The sequence below is a fragment of the Synchiropus splendidus genome, chromosome 19 (assembly GCF_027744825.2).
Source record: "Synchiropus splendidus isolate RoL2022-P1 chromosome 19, RoL_Sspl_1.0, whole genome shotgun sequence".
NCBI lineage: Eukaryota > Metazoa > Chordata > Actinopteri > Syngnathiformes > Callionymidae > Synchiropus > Synchiropus splendidus.
In genome coordinates, this window is record NC_071352.1 from 6,777,270 (window position 1) to 6,802,760 (window position 25,491).

The following is a 25,491-nucleotide window of genomic DNA, read 5'->3' on the forward strand; positions in this document are numbered from 1 at the left end:
ATATATATATATATATATGTATATGTGTATATATATATATATATATATGTATATATATGTATATATATGTATATATACTTAAAATAGATTTTACTGTTACTGTTTTTTTCTGCTCACGTTTGAAATAATTGTTATTGTTATTGAAATAATTAAAGATTAAAAAAATACAAGTTGGATGAATAATAAGTATTAATAAATAAGTAGTATTAATATGAACTGTTTATTGACATTTTTCTCCTCATGTTCTGACAGTTTAGACTATATATATATATATATATATCATAAGCTCATTGAATGGAGGTTACAAACCAAAACAGACGTTGTTGGATATAAATTGCAATAGAATACATTTACATGCTGATCATTTCTACTTTTTTAGGGACCCTTTAGTATCAGACGTTTGATGCTTTCCAAAATCTTCTCTCTCTCTCTCTCTCTCTCTCTCTCTCTCTCTCTCTCTCTCTCTCTCTATATATATATATATATATATATATATATATATATATATATATATATATATATATATATGAATGAATACGAATGTCTTTTCTATATATTTGTAGTTCCCATGTTTTCTTTTGAAGATTTACAGAGTTACAATGAGTTGGAATAATGTGAATTTTATTTTCAAGCTGATGATAGTAGGTCAGTCAGAATGTGACTTCGTTGGAGGAGTGGAATCGAGTAATTATATTTTTGTGACTATTTTACAGTCCGCGGATACTTTAAGTAACTCTTTGGTTTTTATTTTATAAACATTTTTCGAGGAGTGCGGGGCGAGCCGGGGACAGCCCCCGGTGCAGGGGCGGAGCAGCAGGCATGCGCTGAGCTGGCAGACTCTGGGCTGGTCCTGACGGGCTGGCTGGGCTCCGGGCGGCTGTCTGTGCGCTTCAGACGGTCGTGGGGGAGACTCGCATCAAGACTCCGCGTCCTCCAGTTGAATAAAGCACCGTGGACGCCAGCGGGGGAGAGACCACCGGGCTGCTCGGCCTCGACATCTGGAACGGCAGCGGATCGTCGCCAAGCCGCTCCTATCATCCTTTGGTGTGCCATCTCTCTGCGCGGATCTGCCCTCCCACCCCCTGGAGAACCACGACCACCCGGAGGAAACCCCCACTTGACCAGCGCCGCAATTAAGCGATGCGCTCTGAATCGAACCAGTTTACACTCCGAACCTTTCCACTTTTTAACGGGTTTCCGCTGGAATGATAGCGATATCATCTTAAAGAAACAGACGCGGTTCGTATTTATTGACACAAGCGGATGTCACCTGGATTCTTCTGGCGTCTTGATCACTGACGATGGACTGGAGACGCCGCACCTTTCCACGCTCCTAGTGGTGTTTCCCCAAGAGCTGCTGTGTTTAGAACCGAAGAATAAAGCGACACGTTTGGAGCAGGAGTCGCTGGACACCGACGCCCCTGACGCGACTTTGTCGGCGAAGTTTGCACCGGGAGACGGAGGGAGCACGTCAGAGGAGATCTCCAACACATCGTCGGCGTCTCCGCCTCGCAAGGTAAGTGTCATGTCATGTGTGCAGTGACTCCCGACATGTCTCGAACTGCGAGTTCAAACGGGGCAGTGACCCATTTTCTGATCAGCTCCAGCGGTTTACCGACATCCAGCCCGCAGTGTCACATCCAAGGCCCGCTCTTCTTTACAGCCACGTATTGGTGTCTCCCACTTAGAACCTCAGAAGAGTCATCTTACACCCTGCAACTGCGTCTGTGTCAGAATCAAACTGTGTCGCCCTGATGTTAACAGTCCTCAGTCAACTCAAAAGTGGCAGATCTGACCTCCAGTTGATCAGAATTCTGACTTCATTCTGGCTCTGGAATATCTCAGAGCTCCTCAAAGGTGGCACGCTCTCCTGGCTATTCACTCCCAATAATTCAAGATTATATCCGCAACAGAAGTCCGTTCACTGAGGAATCAAATCTCAAGTTGGATGGATACAGGTCCCATGAATGTAACTGCAAACTTGATGACCTATTTAAGGTGTTGTTCACACTGGTAATTCTAAGAAACACCACTGCTACTACTGTGAGGCAGAAAGTTCAGCACAGTGAAAGTGCCCTTCACTTCAGCTCCTTATCAGTTGGTTCTGGTGATGTTTTGGACCGTAATTCGGAGTGCGAGCATCTGAGCGCAGTTCAGCATGTGACTTCTCCGCACCACAACAAGGAGCTGCTGTATGTACAGTAAGAGCCTGGGCGAGGGTTGTCGGAGCATTGTTGGGTCGCTGTTATCCTCTAACAGAAAGCATGTGGCACAGGAGGCAAGGATGAGGCCTCGGTTGCCATTTTCCTCCAATTAAGCAATTCTGCTGTCCCTGAGCCTCATTGTGTGCACACTGGGACCGGGTTTGGGAGAGACCCTCACCCCATTGGCTGCCTCCCATGGGCCCATTGTTCAAGAGGATGCCAGGAGAAAGAACCAGACTCTGCCAAGGCAGACCTAACAAGCCCCAGTGCTGGAGAGAAATAAGGCCCGATCATTAAAAGGCATTTGGGCACAATACGGGTCGAGGCACACTCAGGGGGCTGCCGCCGTATCGCGGGTCAGAGTGGCTTTATTGTGCGAATCCATAGGCAGAATTCATGCGGTGGACCTTCTCCTCCTTCACGTCTAAAATCGCAGGTGCTCCTCATAGCCTTTTGTTTACCCTATCAGCAACAGGTCAGCCATACCATCCATCTGACAGGGAGCCAGATGGAGATGCGTGGAGCTCCAGCAGCAGAGCGCACAGGCAAAGCTTCTCTCACATGGCACTTAGTAAGTGCGGAGCAAAAGGCTCTCAGCCAGATGTCCAGCATCGAACATCCCTGTGGTGGCATTCACCCTTGCAAGTGCTTTTCTATCTGCCTGGTTGACACCAACAAGCTCCTGTGGTTGTGTAGAATAACTCATTGAAGCGCTGTGATCTTTGCTAGTGGATCATGGGTGCGGTTCTTTATGTGGTCTTTGGAGATTTTGCCCCCCCTACACACCGCAGCTATATGACATCATACTGGTTCCAACAGGGAGCGTGAGGCTGCTGCTTTATGGTGGAAAAGGTAATGGCATATTCCTGCGTCAGAGCATGCGGTTGGTGGGAACCCACTGGTGCTTCATATCTTGGAGCAGACTCCCCCGAGAATACCACATATGATTTGATTCCAGCATGTTAAAGGAATTTCACGTGGTCCTGGATTTTTCAATCCCATTGACTGCAGAAAGGGGGAACTACACGGTAAATATCTGGAATGTAAGTGGCACAATCTGCGCCAGGCGAAGGCAAAGTGAGCGTTTGAATTAATATCTCGGCGGGGGGTTCCATCGCTGCGGAAGATTACGGTCAAGCTGAAAGGCCACTCAGCAGCAGGGGAGGAAGGATTACAGTGGTCACAGAACAAGGCGGCGTGCGGTGAAAACAAGCCACCTGATGCACGCTCCATTTTACTCTCTCGTCGCGTTGAAGGACGCCGCTTTATTAGAGATATTCCAATGACAGAGGGGTCTTCTGTGTCGGCTCCTCTGGGCCACAAGGTCTGCTGCTATTATTGCCGATCAGATGAGCGCTGTTGCCATGCTCAGTGGGTAAAATACCGCCGCGGTTACCTGCTGCTGTGCCGGCAAGCTAAACTGTGGATTTAAGGAAGAGGGTTCTAAGAAGAATGGTCAACTGAGCTGCACTGCACTGTACTTATAAAGAATACAGGTGGCTCTTAAAGAAGTTTAACTCTCAAATTACAAAGTGTGTTCCAGAAATGGTTTTGTATTTATTGGCTGTATTCATTCCATAGTTATATCTGCTAAGCAACCTGGCATGGCACTTCACTTTAAAGTATAACCAGTGCAAGTATTTGGGAGCTTAGTGGGGGAAATACCTTCACTATTAGTGGTTTATTCCTACTTATTCCAAATCCTCTCTTTTTATTTTGAATCCCTGAGTGAATTATTGTGTTAAATTTAGAGTGAAAAATGGATGTAGCGTGTGCTGGCAGCCACAGACACAATATTCCTTACTATATTTCATAAGTCATCACTTCCTGTGATGGCCAGGGTGACATTGGTACGACTTCATCCTGGCTGACTCACGGCAGCGGAGCGAGGCCGGTGCACGGCGCCGTGCTCCCTGGCTCAGCTCATGGATGGTGCATTTTTCTCCAGTTAAACTATAACCACTAATCACCTCGCTGCTTTGCCGTTTCCTCTCTGAGCCAACCATTCCTGCGTCCCCCTGGGTGGGTTAAAAAAAAAAAAATCCCCATTTTGAACACGACCTGTGCGGCATGCTTCAAATGAACATAAAGAGGCGAGCTGAGTTGAAAGGTTGGTTCCTCTGCTGTAAGTCTGCGTGCTTGCATTTCCAAAATAAACATGGACAACTCCACTCACTCCCAACTACCCCACCCTGCCTCTTTCTGTTTAATGCTCCTTTTGTGTGCCCTGCTCTGTTCCAATCTTGAGAGTTTATACGGCATTCATTCATGAACCAGGAAGACTGGACTGCAGAGAAAGTTTGCGTTACACAAAGTCCGTTTTGAGGTCACTGACTTTAATGTTTAACTTATAGATGGAAGCATGGCGGGGCAGATGTTCAGGTCGTAACGCAGCAGTTAGAGCGGAGACCCAGCTGGTCTGTGTTGTTATTTACTTGCATGGCCAACACCCATGACTGTGGTATGTATGCAGGCATGTGTGCATGTTTGGGGAGAAAGAAAGGGAGGAGCCTGGGTGAGGAATCGTGGAGGGAGAAAGGAAGGCTGCTTGAGGAATTGACAGTAGGTTGAAGGAGAGACGGGTTTCGGAGACTGGAATAAAGCCCTCAAGTCTGGGCCTGGATTTCTGTCTGGGCAGATCCAGTCCTGTCAGCGAGCTCCCTCACATCCCCACTACTCCCCTCTGACTCCTTCTCTTTTAACTTTTAACTCGGCTCCATCCCTCACACTCTCACTTTCCATGGCTGCCATTATATAAGGCTTATACGTCGGGAGGGAAAACCATGGCCTTTGAGTGTTTAGCTTCTCTGTGGCGGTGAGGAGATGCTGCCAGCACTAATTTCATTCGTATGGTTTTTTTTATCTTGGGCTGGGGCCGCATGTAATTTAATAACGCGAGGTAAACGTGCACCAGTTGAGATGGGAGATGAACACATTTAAAGGGAGTGTGTGACTATTGAGAGTGGGGAAGGCCTTAATAAACTTACAAGCGACTCTGTGTGGACAGTATTCCAGTTGAAACAGGATGCTGGCATAAGCCTTGGATAGCTGGAATATTTGGGCTTGTACACATCTGAACTGGCCATTATCTAAACATCACCTTACATCTGTGAGGACAAGCCCAGTGCTTCTCAACCTCCTTTCAGCAATGCAAATGTAAATGTCAAATATTTCCTCCTCCAAAGAAGCAGATATTTATTATTTTAAAACAAATTTTCTTGAAGTCTGTATTTTGATGGCTCGGTTTTTGCCAAACTGGGCGTGTGACGACTCATCTGTCGATTGATGCATCGATTTATATCCCTGTGAAGCATTTTGAACGGCAAATATATGTCAATCTAGTATACTTTTAAAATGTAGTCAATCGATGATATCGATATTAGAAAATAATAATCGCAGCAGACGTTATATAAACGCGTCTTTCTGCATGTTTGTAAACTCGATTGAGTCGGCCTGTCTGTGACGTTATCGCCGTGCGCGGACAGGAACAAACCGGTGTAGGTACCAAATGTGTCCTACCTGCCGCGGAGTGATGACGTCACATCCGGCATATACCATATCTTTTTTTTTAATGAGCCAGAGGAAATTGAAATAAAGGATTTCAAGGCACTTTCTACCACATGCGTAGCATTCATTTCCGCAAAATACGATGTTTGGCATCGAATCGTTTGCGAAGTTTATGTCCGTTCTTCTCTGCAGTCTGCGGAACAACGCGTCGTGATTTGCTGACATGTATGGAGCTTTCATTTTCTTTAATATCACCCAAGAAATCATAATATTCTCCACAGTAGGCACTTATACACATCCAGATACATTTCTATTCATTTACCAGGGAAAATATTATTCTATGAAGGAGTTTTCACCCCTGCCAAATCGGTCCTACCACTTCCATGTTAGCTGAGAGGACCGATTTGGCAGGGGTGAAAACTCCTTCTTAGATGCATACTTTCCCTGGTTAATGAATAAAAATATTTCTATGGGTGTGTAAGTCACCCTATGGGCTCTGTTGTGATTTTTGTGAGATATAAAATAAAAACAATAACTGGTACGTGTCAGTTAATCACGACGCATCTTTTGGCTAACGCGGATGTGGTAGGACCGATTTGGCAGGGGTGAAAACTTTCACCTTCAATAGAATAATATTTTCCCTGGTAAATGAATAAAAATATATCTGGATGTGTATATGTGCCTATTGTGGAGACCTTTATGATTTCTTTCGCGATGTCAACAAAAAACAAAGCTCCGTACATGTCAGCCAAGCACGACGCGGACATAACGATTCGATGCCAAACATCGTATTTTGCGGAAATAAATGCAACGCATGTGATAGAAATCGCCATAAAATCCCTTATTTCAATTTCCTCTGGCTCATAAAAAAAAAGATATGGTATATGCCGGATGTGACGTCATCACTCCGCGGCAGGTAGGACACATTTGGTACCTACACCGGCATGGAGGATGAAGAAATGATCAAGCCGTCATTGCGGTCCCGTATTTGAAAGCGTGTTGGCTTTTGCAGCAACGTGGATGTTATAAATCGGCCGCCTGTTGTAAAGGTGAAGTAAAATACAACCGCTGCACAACAAATCTCTATTGTTCGTTGAGATGAGCGTAGTAGCTGGTTCAACCACTGCTAGTTTACCCTGAAGAAATGTTGCACTTTATATTGAATTTTGTATCGTGTCTACACCTTGGAAAGTACGCGTTAAACCTAATGTTCATCCTCCACTAAAGTTTTTGTTTTTCAATGTAGAAATATTGAGTGAAAAGTAAATTATAATTCAACCTGGTGGCACTTTATTTTTATCTGAGTTTTGTAGAGACGACTGTTGACTTGTTTGCATCCAAGTGGAGGAGTCCAAGTATCGTGAGAGGGAAGGATGGAGTGATGGATTCACATTTAGGAGACCCTTGAGCAGCCGAAATACTGGACTGTTGCTGAGGAGTTTCTCTGTTCACCAGGAAAGGATCTGAGAAGAAGCACTGCCAATCCACACAGTGGAAAGAAAGTTGCCTGGAAGGTAGGGTCAGATAGGAGGAGCGACTGGATCCTTTGGTTTAGATCGCGATTCACTAAGGGCTGGACTGTTTCTCCATTGATTCCAAATGTCAGGTTCGATTCCGACAGGTCATGAAGGGCACCGGCTCTATCTTTCTGTCACAATCATCAGGAATCCCCGACTCAAATTCAGCGCAGATTTGTCCGTCAGAATGTGAAAACTAGGCAGTAAACTGAAATTTGTCCAACTCTGGCTCCCGCTATCCCGGCTGTCCTCCATCTGTCCATTTGCATCTGTCTCTTTTTTGGGCTCCTCTCCCTCGGATGGAGGCGGCCGAAGATGAAAGCTTTTGGGTGGAGCTCGTGACTTGGATGAGCTGGAGAGGAATATGGAGGGAGGCCGAGACGTGGAGAGATAAAGGAAGAGTAGTATTGACCCGCTTGGCAATTGCCAGGGCGACTGAGGAGACAACCCAGCCGCCTGTAGGTTTCCACACAAGTCATATGTATGTGAGATCACTGAGAGGCAGACAGTATAGGGGGCCACACCCAGGTTTAAAGGAGCAGGACGCACATGCAGCCACATCACGTCACTCCGTCTGCTGTTTTGTATTTTTGCTCCTTCCTGTTTTCTCTCCCTCCTCAGGCGGCTCCATCTTGCCCTCAGATAAACAACACGTATAGACTCCCCCAAACACACGCTCGGCGTCGAGCACATCTGGTTCTGTGTGGTCTTCGTCTATAAGCGCTCCCCCGTGGAGCGTGGCTGTTGCACAGGTGTAAGCCAGTCGGCCCCTGGGATTGGGAGTGGTCACACGAAATTCCTACTGAAAGGTTCAGACAAAAGCCCCACACACTCTCACACAAAAGTATAACTACATGCCTCAAGAACTGACTCATTTTTAGCTGTCATTTTAGCTGTATTGGTTTCAGCATGTGTCTGTGATTGTTTCATGACACAAAATGTTTTTAGATTTAAGTGAGAAACAATGACAGTAGAACTGAAGTGTCAGGGTTTGTTTTACCTTTCAGATATGCTGAGGCTCTGTTTAAATGCAAATAACAATTGTATTCTGTGTATAATTTGTTGTGTTAACACTACAATTCTAATCATTACAATTTAGTTTGTGTATTTATGTTTTTTTAACTTGACTTTCTAAAAGTATTATCTCATAGAAAAGACTTTGATTCACATCAATACTTTTATTCACATGTATTTATGTGTAGTAGCATCTGACTTTTTGCATTTGTCATTTTTGAAAACTATGTTCATGTTTGTTTTGATATATTAATGTTGTTCAAAATATTGTCCTATTTGTAAATGCCAAATATTTAATGTGGGGTTCAAACCCATGTGAATCACTCTCCATGAAAGGGGTCTATCCCACTGAGCTAAATCACTGCTTGTGGATTCTGTCCTCTCTAACAAGTAGACCTACAGGTTGCGTCACCACTCCTGGGCTAATGGCTACACATGAGGATTCTTTGGATATCTTTTGCAGTTTCGATCTAATTTTCAGGTTAGCATGTAGCCATTAGCATCATAACATAGCACATGAAGTTGTGTACGGCCGATTTGTTATGCTAATGGCTTTATGCTATTATGCTACTATTATGCAAAAAATAGCTAAAGAATCAACGTGTAGCCATTAGTGCAGGAGTCTCTTGACAATGCTTAACTTTCTGTTTGCATGTGTTAACACTGTGCTGTAGCTCAGCAACATGACCACCTGCATGTGATGTTGCAGTCATAGGTTCGAATCCCTGATTGTTCTCTCTTTTTTCAACACACTTTCATCTTTAAATTTGTCTGCGTTCATTGTGTTGCTGTCTCTAACAAGTAGAGCTACGCGTTGCATCACGACTGCTGCGCTAATGGCTACACACGAGGATTCTTTGGCTATTTTTTGCAGTTTTGAACTCATTTTCAGGTTAGCATGTAGCATTTAGCATGACAACATAGCACATTAATGTGTGAAGGGCTGTTCATTTATGCTAATGGCTACACGCTGACCTGGAAATGAGTTCAAAACTGCAAAAAATAGCCAAAGAATCCTTGTGTGTAGCCATTAGCGCAGCAGTCGTGATGCAACCTGTAGATCTACTTGTTAGTGATGACAGCAAAACAGAGCGTTGTGCTTTAGCTCAATGGGATTAAAACCTTCAATGCAGTGAGTTAAGCACATGCAGGTGATACTGTAGTCATCGGTTCAATGATTCTCTTTCAGTTGGTCTGAATTTTAAAATGATCTCTATCCTATATACTTATCGATTCAACACATTTTTTAAAATAAAATGGATTGCATAATAGTTATTTCTTGTATTGTCATATATATATATATATATATATATATATATATATATATATATATATATATAAACACTGCATATATTTTGCAAAACTTTTAAATGTGTAGCACCTTTTCAATCCTTCTCAGCAGCAAATCACAGATGTGTCTGGAGGATGTGAGTGACACCTCGCTGTAATAATGGCGGCACCCACCCACCGCTGCCCGAACCCCCTGCAGGCCGGGTTGCATAAAGCAGTGGTCGGGATCACGTTACCTCGCCTATTGAAGCAAAAGACTTCCCAGAGAGAGAAGGGAGTTCACTCTGGGCTTTTCAGCGTACTGTGTTGCAAGCAAATGAATGTGGCTGGGGTCAGCGTGTAAAATGCAAAAGGGGTTTGTTTCTCATGCATGTGGTGCCATAATATCCCCGTCCAGGAAATGACTGTGAGACAGGAGCACCCCTCCCAAAGCTGGAGTGCTACCACAGCGTCCTGAACTTGTCTGAACCTCACAACACACAGGCTGCACGCTGTGTGTGTGTGTTTGGACGTGGATCCGTGTCTGTTTTTGTGGGCAGAGTTTTGGCCTCCATACCTCCGACTCCATGACGTTGACACCGGGGGATAAAACCGCAACGAGCGCTGACATACATCCAGCCATGACTGCGTATTGTCCCACACTTTCCATGGGCTTGTCCCTCACGGTTAGCTTCGTTCTGACCGTGAAAGGAGTTGCTTCCAGAATAAAAACGTATGAAAGTGGGTTGAAAGTTGTTCTCAGAGGATTGAAAAAAATGGGCTAAACTTGAAAAACATTCAGGTCTCATTTTATAGTTTTTTTCCAGAGTCGCTTTTAGGGTTTGATATAAGGCAAGTAAATGATCTAAACACAAAATAGATTTCATTTTAGTGCGCTAAATGTTGTTTATAAAATGAACTAACTCACACTTCCATGTTGTGAACTGGCCAAAGTGAAGATACAGATTGAAGACATGTTATGTGTCTTATCTCTGGTGAGATAAGACACCTACACACAGTTTCGATCTAATTTTCAGGTTAGCAAGTAGCCATTAGCATGATAATATAGCACATGAAGTTGTGTAGGTTGTTATGCTAATGGCTACATGCTAACCTGAAAGTAAGATACAAAATTGCAAAAAAAAGCCACGTGTAGCCATTAGCGCAGGAGTCTCTTGACGATGCATATCTTTCTGTTCGCGTGTGTTAACACTGTGCTGTAGCTCAGTGAGATGAGCACCTGCATGTGATGTTGTAGTCAAAGTGAAGATAGAAATGGGAACAATTGTCGTGAAGACAGTTATGTGTGTGGCTGCTCTCTTATCTGTGGTGAGATAAGAAGACTAGCGACCCTGTGCGAACGCGGAGCAACAAAAGTTTCACATTATCAGCTGCAGAATAACACTGAGGGAATATCTAGGTCGAGGATAGAGACGCAGTGGGCAGTTCGGTGGGTGGTGTCATTTATAAAGGAGTGTTTGAAAGGATGAACGGTCAGGTCGTGTAAATGATAGAGTCGTTCTGCAGAGTAAAAATGATGTGGCATGGTGTCACGTAGGAAGTTAGTTCGAGTTGTTGAGGAAATCGGAAGAAAGGGAAGGTGAATTTTATTGGGACGTCATGAAGGTTAGTGTGTGCCTCTCACCGATTGGGGCAGGTGCCTGCCCTTCACATTCTTCATCTGACCTCCCGCTTGTTTAAAGAGTCCGTCTGGAGCAGGAACTCTCTGAACTGAGTGTGAAGAGAGTGCAGACAGGGTGGACAATCTTCGCTGTCTGACCCAAAGTTAAGTCTTAAATGAAAATATGTTGGAAATGAATGCTTTAGAACTGTTGTATCTACACAGTGAGCACTTTATTTTGATTCATAAGAGCTTAATGTAGTTCTGCAGGTCACAAAAAAGGTCACCAACTTGCTCTGGCAGCCGTGCAAACTGTGCATTGATTTCGAAGCGTCGGTGTGACAGTTACACCTTCTCAGATGTCTTAAAGGAGCGGGCTGACAGGCGGAACCGGGCTAATGGAGTGAGTCAGCTGTTATGACAGCAGCGAGTGTGGGAGCGGGGGACGCTCACTTCCGAACCGCAGATCCATCCAGCAGAGCGGACACAGCTGGTTGGTGGGCTGCGGAGGATGGTGCTTCGCCGTCCAGTAGCTGCAGGACAGCAAAACACAAACATGTTTACCACCAAACTGTTAACTTTTACCGCGGCAGTGCCACCTCCCCCCCCCCCATCCTGCCGGCCCCCGATGCTTCCTTACTGAGCGTGGCGGCGCGGTGACGCCCCTGCTCCCCTCGCCAGGCGATTCCAGACCCTGTGATTGCACGCTGGAGTTGCAGGATTGCATCACTGCTTCTTGGGAGAGGCCAGATTTAGAGGAAGGAATGAGGGGAAACTGCTCAGACAGAGGGAGGTGAAGAAAAGGAGTGAAAGACAGCAGCCTGGGGGAGCAAATATGAGCAGCAAAACAAGCAACAAAGTGCATTCTGTCGTGAGAAAAATGCCCCAATAAATATAGCTGCGGAAAAGTGATCGGATATTAGCGAAGTCGGCTCTATTGATATTGAAAGAGTGGGAGTTATCTGTGTCAAACCCATCTCCTCAGGCCGGGAAGTCCTGCCTCCCGCTGCGTTTAATAGCCACCGCCACCCATTGCTGCTCTCCTCAACCACGGTGTTGTGAAATGCCCCACGCGATTGCAAGATAACTCACGGCTCTTCAAAGCCCTGCGACTGTGTTCAGTAGGTTTACAGCCCTGGTGTTGTCGTCCAGCTGGAGTTTTTGTTTATCGCTTCTTTTTAGTGTAACCGTCCTCGATGAAAAACATATGGAGGCCATGTGATGGCTCCGAGAGGAGGTGGGAGAGAAAGCAGCCCGGCACATGCTGAGCCACGTGACCCGGAGCGCTGCATCATGTCCTATAGACGCGACTCAGAAGTTTCCTAGCTTCACGCCAATCCATCTTCAGTCATCAGGAAGGGCTTCCTCCGCCGCAGAGCTTATCGCCACTCTCATAAATGGAGCAAAAGTTTTGTTTACTTAGCAAAAAGGCCAGCTTTATTACACTGATGGACCTTCAACCCGTTCATCCCTGCCCCGCACGGAGTCAGCTAAGGTCACTATGTCATGCTGTAATCCGGGATTTGGCGGCCCATAAGGCTTTGTGACAATGTGGAAATCTCTGTTGGATTGCTGCTCGTGATCCGCTCCGGGCCTAATCTGGCTGGTGTGGAAGCGCTGGTCCCACATCTGTTTGGGTTTTCTCCACAGGCAGGACGCCTCTCATACAGGCGCTCATCAAAATGAGTTACCAAGCTGCACCACGCAGTCAAGTGAAGTGAAGCACGGGAAACAGGACAAATCACAGCGGCCAAATACTGTACAATGACTTATCATAGTCCATATGAAAAATCTCTTCCCATTCGCAAGTCAGCCTGATCCTCCTCACACTCATCCTCCAACCTCCAACTTTTTCTTCCAGTGCTTTCGCCACCGCAGCTCTCACTGCTGTCCAGCGGAGCCTCCCATTCACTCTTACTCGGTCCCTCCTCGACCCAACCTTCACTCTCTTCTTCACCACCTGCTACTCTGATGCCAGTTTATAAAATTACAGTAAAACAAAACAATGTAAACATAAGATCAGCCTTCACTTTTCAAAATACAAATCCAAAATCTACATAAAGCATAGTAATTACTTCTATTTTAAAAAGCACTGAAGCAAAATTTCAGAGAAAAAAGACACGTTAACAGCATTAAAACCATGTGAAAGATATGAAATACATCTTTCATTTGTAATTGTATATTATGAATTTATGGACAAAAAATGCATAATGCTTTGACCTCGGTGGTACCCATGTCTTACATACATACACACGTACCTTAGAAGTACCAAAAGGTTATGAGGGTTGGAACACCATAACAAAATTGTTAGCACTGTAAAAAGTAATGTATCAACTAGAGTTTTAATATTGTAAGTATATAAAGTCTATATTTAGGTGAAGTGTTTTTATGAGTTTTATAAAGATATTAAGAATTCTTGGATTTAACCATGTATTTCACGATGGAGGACAAGAAATTTTTATTTTATAATTTTACTAAAATAAAAGGCATACATATTTTAATTTTAATTTTAATTTCAGCGTTTTAATTTTTGGTTCAGCGGTCAGCGGAAAAGTCATTTGTGAAATCTCAGGTAAAGCTAGAATAACATTTACTCATAAAATCAAATATATTTTCATGAGCAAAGGAAAAGTGACCGAAATAAATCACATAAAAACGTGTTTATATTTTGCGGCTCGATATTTCGTTTAATGGCGCTGTAAAGCATTTGAGTCTGCTGCTCTTGACAGCGCTCCGTCTTCTGACAACAAACCACAAGTGTGACCCGCCCTCCTCACTCTTGCCTCCCACCATCCGTCCTGGCACCTTCCCTCCCTCCTTCTCAACTCTCTCTGCCTGGAATTCCACAGTGTCTGAACGCTCTGGCTGGAGGCCACCGGTAGCTCGCTGAGAAGCTTCCTGTTGCTCTCTTGAGTTTTCTCCCTCTGCTTTAAGTTGGAATTTCGCTCTTGCCCCGACGCAAAATCAAATCAAGTATTTTATTTATCCCCATTTTGGAGATGTGAAGTCACGTGGCTGCGCTGCAGCTGTTTCGACTCCAGCCGCTCAACAACTGTATTTTCCCTCCACCGCCCGCCCCGTTGGCTCCTGGCTGCTCTTACATAATCCTCTGTGATTTTCAGCAGCCAAGGATACGACAGACAGAGACATATGGATTTACTGAACAGGAAATAGAGTTGGGAAAACCGATATGCATTTTGAAGAGCCATAAAAAAACGGAATCATACTCAGATTATTTTCCAGATGATTATGATTGCAATACAATAAGAAGAGTATTATTTGAAAGCCTAAAGAAAGTTTCATTGATCTCTGTGCTACTGAGGTCAGGGGTCAAACCACACCCGTCACCTCTGACCCTGCCACTCCCACTTAGTCGATGGAAAAGCTAGCAGGTCTAGACATGAGTGGTGCTCAAGGGAATTTTAACTGAACTAACTTTCTGCTCATAAAACACAATTTTAGGAGGAGAAGACTTAATGTTCAAAAGTTACTAACCTATCATGACGTGCAGAATCCTGCTTTAATATATCACATGAAATGATGCATATGGATGATAACAATGGCTCAAAATACACAGAAATTCATTCATCTACTGTAATAGTTTAATGAATGGAACTTGTAGTTTAGGTCTATCGCTACAATAATTCATATTACTTCATTTTATTTTGTAGCAAATTCCCGGTTCTCTCACCCAAAGTAGGATTTTCTAGTCAGAGAGTTCCTCAGCAAGTACACAATCCAAGATGGCTTCCCCTAATGTAAACAGGAAGCAGGTTAGAATCGGTGAACTACTGAAAGACAAAGAAAGATTATTAAAATTAAAATTGCAACAAAAGAAGACAGCTCTCTGAAAGATCAGTCACATGTCTAAAGAAAGGTCGGCTCAGGGGAGAGACAGTATCAGTGTTCACGTAAACACCAAAACACGACGACCTTAGTGGGACTCGGTGTGTGGCTGAGTGGTATTTGTGGAAAATAACCGCCGACTTACATGGATTTCTAGTTCAAAGTGCAACAAGGGCAGCATGAAAATCTGACAAGCAGCGCGAATGCTAAACGGTCAGAGCCGCAAAATGACGGCGATTTATAAGCGCCGTGGTCGGAGGATTCCGTTTAATGCTCCTCGTGTGTGTGTGTGAGACTGAGCAGCCCCTGGGAGAGATGGTTTACCTTCTAGAGACCACCTCCCAGGGTCACAGCAGGAGGGGGATTAAGTTACAGCCAACCTCAGAGGAGGCCTCGCTCTGTGCGCACACACACACACGGACGCGTGTGCACTAAAATCTAAATCGCTCACTTCTGTGATTTATACTTTGAAAAGTTCTCCGTCCTTTCACCCATCAGGAAGCCGCCTTATCGCATTAGATCAGATCAGGTCAGTTGGTCGGATCAAACATCACTACTGATCTTTAAGAGCTTAACCTCCGGGTGTTCGGGGACGTAGCCTCCAGCTGACCCGATGCCCTCCCTCCTTTTTCGCTGTCTCACTGTTTGTCCTACCGTTTCACTTCACCCTCACCCAAAACCATCCACTAACGTTACATGAAATCATCCATCTCTCTCATGGAGACAGAGCAGCATGCTCTCTGGGGCTTGGCATCCGAAGCCTGTGACCACAGGTGAGGCAAGTTTCCTCCCTGAAGCCCTCATACAGATGAGCAAATAAGACTCACTTTCTTGGTCGTTGCCATTCCCACCATGCCCCCTGCTCCGTCTCTCTTTTTCACCACTGTAGCGTGTTTACTTTACCTCAGAGAGAGAGAGCAAGAGCCCAGTTAAGAGACAATACAGCCTTTCAGAAAGACCCCACGGCCAAGTAAGGAAGTCTGCATGGGGGCAAGCCAACACCCCTTCCCTAAACTTCACAGCCACCCGCCACTGAGCTGCACACACAGACCGTGTGGACGTGTCCGCGCAGATAACGCAGCACTGCTCTCCCTCTGTTGTGTCTCACATTTCCCACACACTCTCTCCCGACATCCTGTAAGTCCAGTCCAAGCTTGGTGACTCACTTCCTCGCTGGTCCCGACTCTTTAGGAGTAATGATGAAGGTGGGCTGAGGTGGGATCCAGCAAGCCGACTCCAGCGGGACGTCATTAGAGCAGCACTGCTGCAAGTGAATATTCTGCTGCTTTATGACCAGTCTGGGTTTATTTCGAGGCCGGAGAACTTTAAAATTACCTTTCTGTGGTTCAGGATGAATCTGGCTGACAGCTTTATATACATATATAACATTGCAATACATCCACCTATAGAAGTTACTGACACTCACTAGAGTTGTTTTTTGGCAAAATAATGGCTTTTGACTGGCGATTTTAAAATGATATGGGATCCTGTTCTAAAACACATCCACACTCCGAAGGCGTCACATATCGTGGACTTTTTCATCCAGTGTGTAGTGAGATGTTGGACATCATAGTACTTTTTTTTTTAAATAAAAGAAAAATAAATTGTATAAATTTAAAATTATGCCCACAGTATGTATGGCTTTTTAAATGAAACACGAAACACAAAGATGTGGAAGCCTCCCATGTGTCACGTGTGTGTGTGTGTGTGTGTGTGAGCTCAGGGAACAGAAAGTAACTGTACACAACTGGGTGTTACGGATGTTTATAGTAGCAGCGTCCACTGGTTTATTGGATAAAACTTGAGTGTGCAGATGAACTGAATGATGTGACAGTGATCGCTGGTGAAAGACAGGTTTTGTAAAGATCAGCTTAACCAATAAATAGTCTTATACTTGCTGAAATATGACATTAAACTTAAATCTCACTCGTGGGGTTCCACTGAGCAGCGTACTGGTCTCTCTGCAAGTTGTAATTCATCTTCTTCATAATGACGTCAGATAATTCGCAGAAGCTCATGGAAATCTAGACCAGGTTGGTGAAGAGACTTCAGATTAGCAACGTCACAATATGGTACCTCATATAGATGTACCACCCCCGCTAGGGGGCGCTCTCCAAGCTACAGTAATGTCATTATTAAATTAAAGACCTCTGAAAAAACATCATAAATATCTTTGTTTACCAAGCAACTGGGGCTGTGTATCGGCAGGTGTCTTGCAATATGATATGTAGCCCGATACAGGAGTGGTGATACTGTAAGTTCAGCAATATATTGTGTTTTCTTACACTCCTACAACCAACCCTCTGAGTTAAACACTCTGGTTACTAAATCTGTGCGGCGGCTAAATTTGTCTCTCAACACTGGTTACAAAGGAAGTGACACATTTTACGACAGTGCTTGAGCAGGGTGCAGATAAAGGTGGGGGTCTGCTTAGTATATCGGAAAAGATGAGCCGCGCTGCTCACGACGGAGGTGTAGTAATGGTTCACATGTGGAGCAGCTGCTTTGTACACAACCAGGTTCTTATTTGCCTCAGACTGAGAGATTTAGAGCCGTTTGTTTTAAGGTGCCAGATCAAAATGGATGAGGCTGGAGGGCTCCAGAGCTTTTGTCTTTTATAGTGTGGATTCTAGCACTGACGGCAGGCCAGTCCTCTGATTCTGACCCAGCAGTGGATCAGAGTAGGATTTATGGAAAGGTTAAGCTGATTCTTTGCCTTTGGGTAAAAGGGTTTACTCATTTACTGGATGATTTTCTGCTACTAAAGCCAAAATGATAACTGCCAAAAAGTCTCAGCTGCTTGTGTGGTACTCGGAGTTACGGTAAGCTGGTCCAGCGAGAGAACTGGAGATTCTGTTGGGACCACAGCTTGCTCTAAATGAGGTTCTGATCTGGCTATTTTTGCTCAATAACACGCACACACTGGTCCAGAAGATCATTAGAACCAGTGAAAGTCAAAGCCTAGCTCCATTATTGGAAGTTTTCCTTGGATATGAGGCTTAGGGAAGTGGCTATGAATGAGCGCGTGCAGCTGGTGGTTTAGCAAATGACGCGCAGTTTAGCATTGTCGATTGTGAGTAGATAGATTTGGCTTGATCTTCGATGGCGGTGTTTGGGCGTGGCTCCTGCACTGAGCTGAATCCTCACCCTTAAAGAGGTCACACGGGGTCTTGTTGCTGGTGAATCGGAAGCATAGTCGCCATTGTTGGATGAAAGTTTGAGATTTATATTCCGTGGCCTCCACATGACCTGTTGGCTGTGACTGAGAGCATAACGTTGAGGATTGGTTTTCATGGCATGCTGACTCTATCTGATGGGCAGATAGGCAGACGAGTTCTTGGAGTGGAGCCACTGCATCTCCTTTAGGTGGTCACTGGAGGTGGATCCAGTATGTCCCGAGGTGCCATGTGGTCAGCCGTCCATGAGGCATCCTTGGCACATGGTGGTGGAAGAAGACCAGCGGGCAGGCTGAGGTATAGATGGAGGAAGTAAATCTTGGCAACGACATCTTGAGATCTCTCAGCTGATAGCAGTGAAGAGGGTGTGTGGTCATCTGACAAGATTTTACGCTCTGTCCTACCCCACTACCCCATGGCTACCATGATCTGTTCCGGTTACCACTTCAGCGTGCCAGTCGCACCCCCTGCCGACCGCGTGTATACGAGTGCTGGGCAAATGAACCTGGTGACCTCCCTGCTTCGACCCTCTCAGACACTAGGTCTTCTCATGTGGCCTCCAGCCAGTGGCTCTGAAAGCCCACCATTCAGCGCCACTGTGAGAGAGGACGGGTGAATTATTGGAAATTACTGTACAATTAATTACTGCATTGTGTGTGTTTCGCTACGTATATGGACCCACATGCTGCGAATGACAAGTGTGAACTCAGGCATGGTGGCCCGACACCACATGACTACACAGAGTGTCTGTAGAAGAATGGTGATCTGAGGACGTACTTGTTAGTGTTTGGGGAGGAGCAGTGAATCTCAACACAACGTATACAGAGACACATTTGATCGTAACGCGGCACAGACAGAGCAGGATCTTCTTGTTAGAAAACCATGGACGTACAAGCTCGCAAAGTGTGGCTCACAACAACAGAATGTTCTAATGGGTTGGGCTATCACTGCTGTACACTGGGGCTCATCATTTTTGGGGCCCTAAAGTCAAGTACCAAAGTCTTTAAACGGATTCTGGGTGAAGTTGGAAGTCAGTTCGGGACCGGAAAAGTAGTGTCTGGAGAATTTGGGCAATCTCTGCAAAAATTGTTGTGGTTTCCATCCTACATCTGACGCCACTTCTATCATGGATTGTGCTGTAGCTACTGTATCATTTGGCTATGGCAGAGTAAATTTCCCGCCGTGGTCGGCATTATCTTAAAACAAGGTGTCTTCCAGTTAAAATTTAAGAAGTAGGTCACAGGACCGCAGTCCTTGATAGATAGGGACCACCACTTGAAACAAGGAAATATTTGGCAGGTGGTTGTAATGTTGTTTCATTACAAACAGAAAAGAAAAGCCATTAAAATACTTGCTAACTTTGTCAACAAACTTTGGTAAGGCCTGGGGACTGTGGTGGAATTATTGGCCGGGAGTAAGTGGACAGCGCTGGAGGCGTCGGGTCGGTCTGCAGGCCGGGGAGGAACTTGAAATGACAGCTAGATTAAGCGCCCCGCACAAAACCCTCAGGCGGGGTCTAGAGGTCAGCATGTTTGCAGGAGGGAGGAGGTCGACTGAGCCGCTGCAGCTGGATATATGAGGGCTGAAGGGGGTGGGCACTCAAGAGGTCCATGGGGTCTGAAGGTGCACACTCTCGGTTCGAGGTTTAAGGCAGGGGGGCGAAGGGACAGGGTGCAAGGGCCAGCGACTGGTAGAGGGGCGGGGTGAGCAGGCCTGGCGGCGAAGGGAGAACCATCTGGATTGGATTGTAGAAATTCCTCATGAAGAGTGTGTGAGTAAAGGTCAGGATGGAAAACGGAGGAGGGGGGTCACTCAGATCTCTGCATGCGTGTTTGTTTTTCTTCGGCTTAGTCAGTGTTTCGCCGTGCGGCTGTGGTCAGTCCGCCGTTGTTGGAGAGAAGTTCTATCCCAGTGGGGTTGAGGAATGTGAGAGACTTTCACCAGCGCTCACTTGGCAAAGGCTGCAGGTGAGGAAGCTGTAAAAGCAGACGTGGGCCCTGCCCCTGGGCCACGTTAGGCTCTTTACTGCTCCTGTTCAGCCTCTGAAGGCAAATAAAAGAATTGAAACTTCCTTCAATGCAAAACCTTTGGTTTATGAATGTGTGACATGGTACGTTTAAAAGTATTCCTTCTTATTTAGGGGTTTCCACTTTATGTTTTTATTGTGGTTTATTTGGGTGTTTTAGTCTATATATATATATATATGTGTGTTCTGCAGGTGGGAGGTTGGTGGATTGTGGCCATGTTGTCCCTCGACGAGCCCCTGGACTTGAAGCTCCCGCGACGGCCCAATACTAAGGACCAAGGGCTATCCTCGCCTCCCCTCTCCCCACTGCACCCCAGACGATCTCGGCAGCTGCGAATGGCGGACGATGGCACGGCCGTCATTGAGCCCGCCTCACCAGAAACTCCACATACAGGTGAGTTCCTGAGCCTCGACCGTGTCACCGACAACGTGATCCGAGTATGTGTGATCCCCTCAGGTCTAGAGCGAACAGAGACACCCACTCCTTCAGCGGTGGACCTCAGCATCTCTCCCTCCTCCCGACATACAGCCAGCTCTCCGGAGATGACTAACGGAGGCTACATTCCATCCGGGGTGAGTGTTCAGGAGTCGAGGTGTCGCTGGAGATGACATTTAAAGACTCAAAACAAACAGGTCCCAGCCAACCCTAGTCGTCTTGCGCTGACTGTGAAACTCACTCCCTGCTCATGATGTCATTCGGGAGAGTCACAGCGGTTTTGTGAGGATGCTGTCGGGGTTTTATCAAACGTCTTTTGTGCCACTAACAATCGCCACTGTGCAAAAGTGCACCCTGTGGCCCCACTGGATTGACGCATATGTGTGTGTGTGCGTTAATCAGATTTAAGACAAGGTACAGCCTCACAGGCCTCACGCTGCATAATTCAATTCCAGCCAAATTGAATTGAGACTGGCTGGCTGCGAGCATTCATCCCCTCCTGATGTCTCACCCCCATCCCTCCACAAAAACCCCAGTTGAGTTAGATTTTTCAGGTGAATTCTTAGACACCTATTAGTAAATGAATGAATTGTGTTTGTGTTGCAGAATTCTCACTTCTCTCCGGCCTTTCAGTTCTTCCTGCCCATCGGAGCTGGTGCTGGACTCCACCTGCCGTCCTCCGTCTTCATCGGCCAGACCAGTGACAAGCGGGCGTCCCCTGACCTGTCGGCCGACGAGCAGCTGGCCTGTCGCTGGAAGAAGGTGAGGCGGAGTCGGGGGAGTGGCCTGTCGGGCAAGGATTTGTATTCTGAGCCCGGTGTTCTCTCCCAGTGCCATCTGCTGTTCGACTCGCTCCAAGACCTGGTGGACCATGTCAACGACTTCCATGTCAAGCCGGAGAAGGACTCGGGGTACTGCTGCCACTGGGAGGGCTGTGCTCGCAAAGGGAGGGGCTTCAACGCCAGGTGAGGCGCTTGCGCTGCTCAGGCGGAAAATAGCAAGTGACAATCCCTTGTTTTCGCTGCAGGTACAAGATGCTGATCCACATCCGCACGCACACAAACGAAAAGCCGCACCGCTGTCCCATCTGCAACAAGAGCTTCTCCCGACTGGAGAACCTGAAGATACACAACCGCTCACACACAGGTCAGAGGTCTTGCTCATGCACCGATGTCTTTATTTTAGCAGGACGATGATGTTCTTGACCCCCTTGTTCAACCCTCTCCAGGTGAAAAGCCCTACATCTGCCCGTACGAGGGCTGCAACAAGCGCTACTCCAACTCCAGCGACCGCTTCAAGCACACGCGCACACACTACGTGGACAAGCCCTACTACTGCAAGATGGTGGGCTGCCTGAAGCGCTACACCGACCCCAGCTCCCTGCGCAAGCACATCAAGGCCCACGGTCACTTTGTGGCTCAGGAGCACGGCTCACCCGGTGGGGTGGGTTCTATGCTGAAGGGGAGTCAGAGCGCAGGGGGGAAGGATTCTGAGTTGTCTTATGTGAGTGGGGCCCACATCATCATCCCGGGGGCCACAGCCACCCTGCTGGGGAGCCATGCTCTGCAGGGTCTGGGCGGCTCCCTGCCGCTGTCCCCCCTCAGCCCTCGGCCTCTGGACCTCAGCTCGCTCGGGTGCCCGGGCTCCCCTCCCGGCATCCTGTCGTTCAACAGCATGGCCAAATCTCCCCTGCTCTCCTCCGCGTTCCCCACCTCGGCGATGGGCCTGCCCATGGTGTCCATGCTGGGGGCGGAGCGGAGGCTGCAGAGCCTGCAGACCAAGAGGGGCCGCAGGGAGGAGGCTGAGAACGAGGTGAGCGGCGGGGTGCTCAACCTCTCCACCGGAGGGTCTCATGATCCCCTGTCCTGGGTGGTCATCCCCCCGGGCACCGTGGTTCTCAAGCCAGCTGTGGTCAACTGATACACACTAATACAGACATTCCACCGGAGCTCAGGGGGTCGGGACGCCTGGGGTCAAAGGTGATTAGCTCAGACAAGTTCAGAAGGACTGACAGACGACCAGAAGAGCGACAAGTCAGATCTATAACTCACACAGAGTCTGATACTTCAGGACCAAATACTACCAGAGTGCTACTGCTGTTCACAGTCATGGTTCCGTGCTGGCAGTGGGACCAACATGTTAAGCACCTCGAAACAGGGACACTCCAAGAATGGAGGCTATTTAAGTGGATTATTTTCACTTTTCATAAGTTGATCAACGGCAGAACGATTTAAACCGAGGCAGACGGAACCAAGACGCGAGTGGCAGTAGCACCCATCTGTATTAGCAACAATTTCCAATCACTTCAAACCATTCCTATCCATTGTTTCTGTGAGTGAGAGGTAACTATTTATAAGTGACAGAGTGCCTGCAGCGCAGCAGAGAGAAAGAGACGCCGTGAAACTGATCGACACTCTCCCTGCGACGCGCAATGGCATCGAAAACACAGCTTTTTTTCCTTTTTGTTTATCTCAAACATTTGACCTATTTCCACACACGACAAGCTTGTCACTTCGATGCGGGCGACCTCTAACAGGCTTTGTGCTGCAGACACAGCACTCGCCCGAGTCATAGTCGACCTCAAAACTGCTGCTAAACTCTCCGTCCAAACCGGACCGGGCGAGACTGCTTTCGACAATCTGTCTCCATCTTGGGGAGGGTGAGAAAAACACACACACCGGTGCGGGATATTTTACAGGCTGTGTCGCAACACCTGGCAATGACCAAGCTACTTCCTGCTTCACTCATGTTAAGAAGGCGATGGTGCATTTGTCCCCCCCTGCTGGTTGGGCAGATCATAACTAACCTTCCTCACATGTTCCTAATCTTGAGTTGACCAGCTGCTTTTTCTGTAATTGAATCAACACGGTGACTGTTTTTTTTTTTCTTTTTTTGTCTGAAAGGGTCACAGTGGCGAAAACACTAGGGTGTTGTGTTTTATATAGGCGAAATGACCTGTTAACCTTTAGAGAAAAACAACTCTCATTCAGCAACTCTTAGGAGAAAATGATGTGTGTACTATTTCACGAAGGAGGGGGGCGGTGTTGCCTCGCACAGCTGGACTGACATGAAGCCACACTTTTTATTTTTAAAAACTGCCTCGTTTTATTCTGTCCAAATGAGCTGAAACTCAACGCGCACTTATCAGCCAATTCCTTCATCTGGTGTTGGCTCTCGGAGGGAGCGCCCCCTCCTGTCCTACCATACCCAGTTATTGTTTTTGTTGTTCTTTATCTTGCTCGGACGAAACATTATCACTGATGTTGAAGTTGCTTTTTGTGTTGTTGTAAAAGCTGCTTTAGAGTTTCGGCTTCCTGCTGCTGGCGAGGGAACGTGACGGAGATTTGGACGGAAAGTTGCCCGATATTTACGTAAACGTCGCCGAAAAAACCTTTACGTTTGACTCGATGTCAATTTTTTCAGGAAAAGTCGGTGAAAAATAAGTTTTAAAAGGTGTAGCTGCATTATATAAACAATCATAAACAGTCAATAAACAAATTCATATAGTCAGCATGCTAGTAAAGTAGCATCTCCAAAGTTAGCGTTGCCCTTATATCGGTTTAATGCCTGCATCAGCAATGATTCAACAACTTAATTCACCTCGCCTATGACGAATATTTATCAAATAATGGCTGCTGTTCTCAGCAAAAGGAGGTTGCGATGAGGTGCGACGGTAAAATGGCGGGTGGCCCTGAGAGAGAGGGGCGACTAGCTGAGCGAAAAGCTGAATGAACAGAGAGAGAAAAGGACAGCGGCGGAGTGCCAGCGCTGCAAAGCGAGCAGAGGAGAGTAGTGTTGTGCAGCCGCCTTCCAGCTGGCCCAGTGCGCAGCCCCCTCAGCAACAGAGTCCCTGGCTCTGCTGCCAGTGATGTGGCAGCCTGGAGCAAACTAGGCCGCTGACCTCACGCTCACCCCTTCTCTTTTCCAAAAGTCTCCCCTCTTTCTGACCGCTGTGCGTCACACTCATGTACGAAGCGACCTTATTGGGGGAGAATTTATTATCTGAATGTATAAAAAAAAAAAAAAAAAAAAAAAAGCAGGTGTTAAAGTAGGCTAGATGGTCGCCAAGGCAACAGTGACTCCCACAGATGCTGCAAATCTCCTCTCAGACTTGACACAGCAGCAGGAAGCCGGAGAGTTACGACACGGATCCTTTGCCGGATTCTCATCTTTTCAATATTAAATAAGCTGAACGATTTATTAACCCTTTGAGCTCAGCGTGTTTTAGAACCTGCACTTTCCTCTGCTAGCATTCGTAGGAAGTCGACGGAAAATCACTGTGCAGTCCTTTGATTCTTAAAGCGGTACATGCAGTACAGTAGTCCTGATGATTCTAAAGTATCTCACTGCGTAAACATGTGGCGCTGGAGGGCGACGGAGTTGCACCAAGGGTTAATGATGAGACTTAAGGCCACGTCAGGCCGGTTCCAAGTTCTGTTTTTTTGCACATTTGTGAGATATTATGTCAGTATTTTCAATTCTTTTCCAAGTGCCTTTTTATTATAGGTAAAATATAGAACATTATATGGGAAGAAAATTATGATATGAAATATATTTTTCCTGGCACCATGTTCATGTGGTTGAACATGCAGAACTCTAGAGTTGTGAAAGTCTTCGATTGGTACAAAAATAGCGGTGTTCTCCTGTTTTAGAGGAATTTTATTACGATATTGATAATAATGTCAATGAAATGGAAATGTTTAATAAAGGTGCATTTGATACAACGATGTCTGAATTATTAATCCACTTATTAATTATTGATCTCCCTTCACATTATTAAAGAAAAAAATGGAGAAAAAAATATTTACACATTTTTTGTAATTAAATTGAGAACTTAAAGAATGAAAATATAAAAAAGAGCAATTGTATGGAAAT

General features: G+C 46.1%; 1 protein-coding gene across 3 annotated transcripts; it reads left to right on the forward strand.

Annotated features, from left to right (window-relative positions):
• The first annotated feature begins 856 nt into the window (after positions 1-856).
• On the forward strand, positions 857-25,354 carry glis2b (GLIS family zinc finger 2b). Of its 3 annotated transcripts, none has more exons than XM_053852300.1 (7): positions 857-1,516; positions 20,373-20,574; positions 20,638-20,753; positions 21,223-21,378; positions 21,448-21,581; positions 21,644-21,762; positions 21,845-25,354. In XM_053852300.1, exons 2-7 carry the CDS (start codon positions 20,397-20,399, stop codon positions 22,534-22,536), a joined length of 1,395 nt encoding a protein of 464 aa, XP_053708275.1. In that variant the 5' UTR covers positions 857-1,516; positions 20,373-20,396; the 3' UTR covers positions 22,537-25,354. The 3 variants fall into 3 exon arrangements, with proteins under 3 accessions (XP_053708275.1, XP_053708277.1, XP_053708274.1); XM_053852302.1 differs by having other exon boundaries at positions 21,250-21,378; XM_053852299.1 differs by having other exon boundaries at positions 20,373-20,753.
• Positions 25,355-25,491: the final 137 nt, after the last annotated feature.

Bases quoted from the DNA above. Each gene is read 5' to 3' on its own strand.
- glis2b (XM_053852299.1), top strand. From the start codon at position 20,397: ATGTTGTCCCTCGACGAGCCCCTGGACTTGAAGCTCCCGCGACGGCCC. The intron at 21,379-21,447 runs GTGAGGCGGAGT...GTTCTCTCCCAG, and splicing joins TGGCCTGTCGCTGGAAGAAG to TGCCATCTGCTGTTCGACTC. The intron at 21,582-21,643 runs GTGAGGCGCTTG...TTTTCGCTGCAG, and splicing joins GGGAGGGGCTTCAACGCCAG to GTACAAGATGCTGATCCACA.